General features: G+C 55.9%; 1 protein-coding gene across 1 annotated transcript; it reads left to right on the top strand.

The window, feature by feature from the left end:
• The first annotated feature begins 1,698 nt into the window (after positions 1–1,698).
• LOC113208574 (uncharacterized) lies at positions 1,699–2,992 on the top strand. Its single transcript, XM_026425626.2, has 2 exons — positions 1,699–1,809; positions 2,360–2,992. The coding sequence occupies exons 1-2, from the start codon at positions 1,768–1,770 to the stop codon at positions 2,816–2,818; spliced, it is 501 nt and encodes a 166-aa protein (XP_026281411.1). The 5' UTR covers positions 1,699–1,767; the 3' UTR covers positions 2,819–2,992.
• The last annotated feature ends 2,202 nt before the right edge of the window (positions 2,993–5,194 follow it).

Here is a 5,194-nt window from a genome sequence, read left to right as displayed (position 1 = left end):
GCACAATAGGAAGAGCGGAGCCAAAGTCGATCACAGCGCTACGCGCCGCCACGCCACGTTACGTCAAGACCTGTCCTGACAATAGAACCGAGGGACTTATTGGCAGTCCAGGGCGAGGTCGTAAGGATGCGTCTGGTGGAGAGGGGAAGAGACAGAGTGAAAGAGAGAGAGAGAGGGAGACGGAGACAGAGAGAGACGGGGAAGGGGAAGACAAAATACAAACGAGATGCCTCCGAATGCAGCCGGCCGAACGCGCGCGCGGTACTTCAAAGAGCAACGCTCGGAGCTGCGCTCTTGCCCGCGCCGCGCTGCTGCTACACCGAGCGAGTTTATCCGGACTCCCTCCCCCTCCCCTCTCCCTCCCCCTTTTCGGAACTTATTGAAGGGCGCCCGTACTTTGTGATGAGGGCGTGAGGCGTGTGGCTTCATTAACGCCAATGGGACGCGGTGTGGCGCGGCGCGGCGGCATAGAGAGAGGACCCGCTTCACTACGTTCACTACCCAGACCCGCCCGGGTCGCTTGGCGGTGCGGGGCAGGGCAGGGCAGGGCGGGGCCGGGCCGGGCGGGACGGGGCGGGGCGGGGGCGGAGCGGCTCCAGCGGCACGTATCGACTCGGCGTATCGCCAGCACGCGCCGGTAATTAGCCGCGTGTGTCTGCCTGGAATCAGAAATGGCCTCCGTCCAACCGGGCGGGACCAGCCGGACCAGAGGCGGGCGGGCTGCCGAAACATCCGCGCGGCTGGCGGCTGCGGCGGTGGCGGTCGCGGCACCGCACAGTGGCCACGCCCTCCGACGACGTGGACAAAGTCCGTGTTTTCTCCCGTTTAAAAATGATAAAAAAATAAAAGTGTTGGCGTTGCTTTTGCAGGTTGTCTTGTCTTTGGTGAATTCAGCTTCTGGCTGTGCCAGCAATCCAGATACCGACTTTCGTCAAAGCTTTGCAGATTCCGCAAAGCCTACTGAAGTTATTTATAACATTGAAATTTAGTGTGATTCAGAGGCCCTGTGCTCGCTCGTGTGGGCGGGTGGGTCTACAGCGTAGCCCAAATCATCCGGACAATCTCGTAGTTCGACTGTACCGCTTTGCAGGCGTGTCGGCGCGTTGCCTACTCGCGGTCGCAAGGGGCCACAAAGGCGCCGTAGTGAGAGACGGTAGGCTAGCCCGCCGGGTGCACATAGTTTGCGCTTTCTCCCGCGTAAATAAAAGATAAAGATCATAGACGCTAAAACAGTACGCGATATAACCGCATAAAGAAAGCAAACACTTTTTTGGAACAGTTTATAAGTGAGTAAAATCTATTTGGGAGTTTCAAGGACAAAGTGGGGGGGGGGGGGGGGGGTAATCGAATAACCGACCCACTTTTTATTTGGGACGTCAGTAAAAATTGTAATATAAGAGATTTAAAACAGCAGATAGCAAGCTCGGAACCAAAAGGGGCGACTTTCCGAAGCCGCCAAATTAATCGACGTCGTTCCAGAAAGCAAAATATTTCGAAAAATATAATATAAATTTGAACCTCTCTGATTCCCAAGATGTGTGGGTGACCTATTTTGGGCTCGGTGCTTCCGTATCCTGCTGGTGACGGGCGCGCTTACTTTGGAGTCCTCAACCCGTGCAGAGCTCGTGCTCTATCTCGCGCCCGGCAAGAAACTGCACGTATCAGTGACGTGACGAGCGCCCGCCGCCCGGCGCAGCTTGTCGACTTATATGTAGTCGGTGGGTCGGCAGATGGAGTCAAGTCGTCCAAAGCGCTTCAAGCAACACCATGGCCAAGGTTTTGTTCTGTACGCTGACTCTGTGCGCTGTGGTGAGTACAAGGGAAAGAGGAAGAAGAGATCTGAAAATTAGTTGATGTGCACGAATGAACGTTACGAAGGCATTTTGAGTGCGGGGGCTTGCGCGTCCTTGCACGGCTTGGCCACATTGTGGTCACCACGTACTAAGTGTTTACTGGTCTCATATGCCCCAAGAAATTTCTGGTACAGTTCTAACCAAGTAACACAGAGGAACACTGTCGATGGTTTGTTTATACTCAGTAAACCACGTGAAAGGCAAGTAGTTTAGTTTAGTTGCGCTGTACAGGTTGGCTCATTGACCACGGAGAATTTCATTGTTATACTGTGTACCGCATGCAGCCGTGCGGGCGGGCTTGCCTACCGGTCTCTCACCACGGCGCCTTATAGCCCCGTGCAAGTAGGCAACGCGGCCACATGCCTGCATGCTGTACAGTATAACTACGAAATTCTCCGGGGCCAGTGGGTGGGCGCTGGGCCCATAGTGTTTAATAGTTATTTCTGCGTATCTGCCTCTAGTCGTGAGACATATGGTACAATTTCCCTTCCTCATGTCTGTTCCAGGCCGCGGCCCAGCTCAACAGCTTCAATGACAACCTGGTGGGCCGCACGCCCTCCTCCTCGGTGGCCCAGTCAGAGCTCGCGCAGACCCAGGCCACCCTGCAGACCAGAGACTCGCTGTCCCAGATCGACCTGGCCCGCCTCGAGGCCAAGCTGCTGGCCATCATCGACGTGAACAGGCGCGCTCTGCGGACCGCCGGCGACATCGCCGAGGCCTCCATCCGGTCCGTCCTCCTGGAGCACGTCGATGACGGCTGGCGCGATGATCGCATTGGGCGCAATGGGCGCGACGGTATCAACGGCAACCGGGGCTCGTCTTCCATCGGCACCCAAACGAACACCCCCCTGGGCAGCAGATCGGGCTCCGGCCGCCCCGGCCAGCAGAGCAGCGGCAGCAACAACGCCGACAACGTGTCCGTCGCGGGGGCCGGCTCCCAGCAGAACTCCGGCAACAACCAGTAGACGGACCTGCTCACTGTTAAAACCTTACGAAGAAAAATGCCAAATCCTTCGTGCGTACGAAGGATTTGGAAGCTTCGTAGGTAGCAAATCCTCACAAGATTTTGCATTTTGCTTTTCGTAAGGTTTTAACTGTGCTGAAAATTCAATTAAAGATAAAATGCAGCACAGCGATAATTAACCTTTCCAGTTCGCAAACCCTACCCCGAGGGGTGCCCAACTAAGGTAATCAGGTGTACACAGAGTAGGTAATCCCTGGTAATCACCTGTAATCATTGGCAATCGCCAGTAATCATTAGTAATCACCAGTAATCCTTGGTAATCGCCGGTAATCCTTGGTAATCACCGGGAATCCATGGTAATCACCGGGAATCCATGGTAATCAGCGGGAATCCATGATAATCACTAGGTAATCGTTGGTAAACTCCAGGTAATCGTTGGTAATTACCAGGTAATCTTTGGTTATCACTAAGTAATCCAGCAAGAAAATTCCTGGAAATCTTTGATAATCAGTGGTAATCTTTGGTAAACACTGGTAATCTTTGGTAATCACTGGTAATCTCTGGGAATCACTGGTAATCTTTGGTAATCACTGGTAATCTGTGGTAATCAATGGCAATCTCTGGTAATCTTTTGTCAGTGGTAATTTTCGGAAACCCTTGGTAATCATAGGTAATCTTCGGTAATCTTCGGTAATCTCTGGTAATCCTTGGTAATCATCACTCTTTGGTAATCAGGTGCACACGATTTTTTCGAGTTGGGCACCCCTCGCCCTACCCGTCATTGAATTCACACGCTCACGTTCAAATCTAACAGTAACCGCCCCTGATTCGTTAGCGACCTAGTCAGAAATGCTACATCTAGAATACGTCCAAGTTCGCCTAGACGTCTACGTCTGCGACTACATGCCCTGAAATTAGACCTAGACCAACTGTAGACGTTTCCTAGTTGTGGCATGTTTCTGACTGGGGAATGCCCAGTTGCAGTATCGACCGTCGCCGTAGTTTTTTGATAGTCCGTCGGAGGTGGGCGGGCCTGCTTGTTTGAATCTGTAGAAGTGGGTGGTGGTGGTTGTTTCGGACGGTTCCCTGCACGGTTCCTCCCGGAGGGCCTGCCTCACACATACCGCCGACACACAGAGCAACAACGTGCTCTAATTACCACCCCGTCGGCGCGCGGTTTAATTGCATAATGCGCGGCCCGGCCGTGTATGTGCGGCGCTTTAATTTACACTCTCGTCCCTTTACTACTAAACGAAAACCCATAACCCCCCTCTTTTGCTTGGGGCCGGCCTGCCGGGGCCGCCCTCTATGCTCGGCCGCTATAAAAACGTCAGTGCTTTGCGCGCGCGCGGCGGGGCGGGGCGGGCCCCCGGGACGCGCGGGGTCGCACACGTGGACAAAGTTATGTGCGCGCGGCGCACTTGTGCCGCCCCGTACTTGCTCGCAGGGCGCGCGGCCACGGGCGTGCCAATAGCGCACCGGCGTGGCGAGCGTGACAGTAGCACACGGCCCGGCCGTATGCCCCCCCGCACGTCTCCCTGGAACACATACGACTTGAGAACGTCACCCTCCGCACTCTTACACTACTTACGTACTACACTTACACCCCCTCCGCGGCTTGGCGGTTGCTCATGAGCGTCACCGTCATACCCCGCGCGTCTGCATCCCACACCTCGTGTGTCACGGCCGGCTGCGGCTGCAGGTGCGCCGCGCGTACGTATATACGTGTGGGAGGAGGAGGAGGATGCAGCGACGCGAGCGAGGCACGGCGGCGCGGGGCGACACTCAAACGGCAGTGATTCTCAAGCGACACCCGTCGCGCTGCCACCTGTCCTTCCGCGTGCGCACGGGGGTGCGACCAACGGGTGAGGATGATGCGTCCGACACTTCAATTGCATTTTTTTGAATATTTTTTTCCCGCGAGTGTGTGTGTGTGTGTGTGAGAGAGAATATATTTGTGTGTGTGTGTGTGTGATGCGCGTTGCGCTCCACAATCATGGGGCGGTCTAAAGCGGCGGAATGGAACAGACCGACAGTTGCGATGCGATTTATGGGATTTGGGCGCGCAAAGTGACCGGCGCGCGCGGGAGTTACGATGCATAAAACAGTTGAGGAGCACACGGGGCCGGGCCGGGCGGGCGGGGCTGGGCGTCGCGTGGTGCGGCCGCATAAAACGGACGACGGGCGGCGGAGCAACGGGCAAAAATTTATGCAAAGTATCTCGAGAATCAATTCGAGCGCGTCAGAACGCATCACTACGGCTGCTAATCCGACGGCGCGGCGGCGCCCCGCGTTCCCGGTGCAGCGGCAGCAGCGGCGGCTGTCGCTCCCGCCCCTTCGGGACCCCGTCGGCAGGTGCTGCTCCCTTCCGCCCCCC

The sequence above is a fragment of the Frankliniella occidentalis genome, unplaced genomic scaffold (genome assembly GCF_000697945.3).
Source record: "Frankliniella occidentalis isolate FOCC.00 unplaced genomic scaffold, Focc_3.1 Scaffold535, whole genome shotgun sequence".
NCBI lineage: Eukaryota > Metazoa > Arthropoda > Insecta > Thysanoptera > Thripidae > Frankliniella > Frankliniella occidentalis.
This window is presented reverse-complemented; position numbering and strand designations above follow the sequence as displayed.

What these genes read in the sequence shown, in the direction of transcription:
- LOC113208574 (XM_026425626.2), top strand. Translation starts at nt 1,768, where the DNA reads ATGGCCAAGGTTTTGTTCTGTACGCTGACTCTGTGCGCTGTG. An exon ending in CGCTGACTCTGTGCGCTGTG is followed by an intron (nt 1,810 to 2,359) that starts GTGAGTACAAGG and finishes TGTCTGTTCCAG; the next exon opens with GCCGCGGCCCAGCTCAACAG.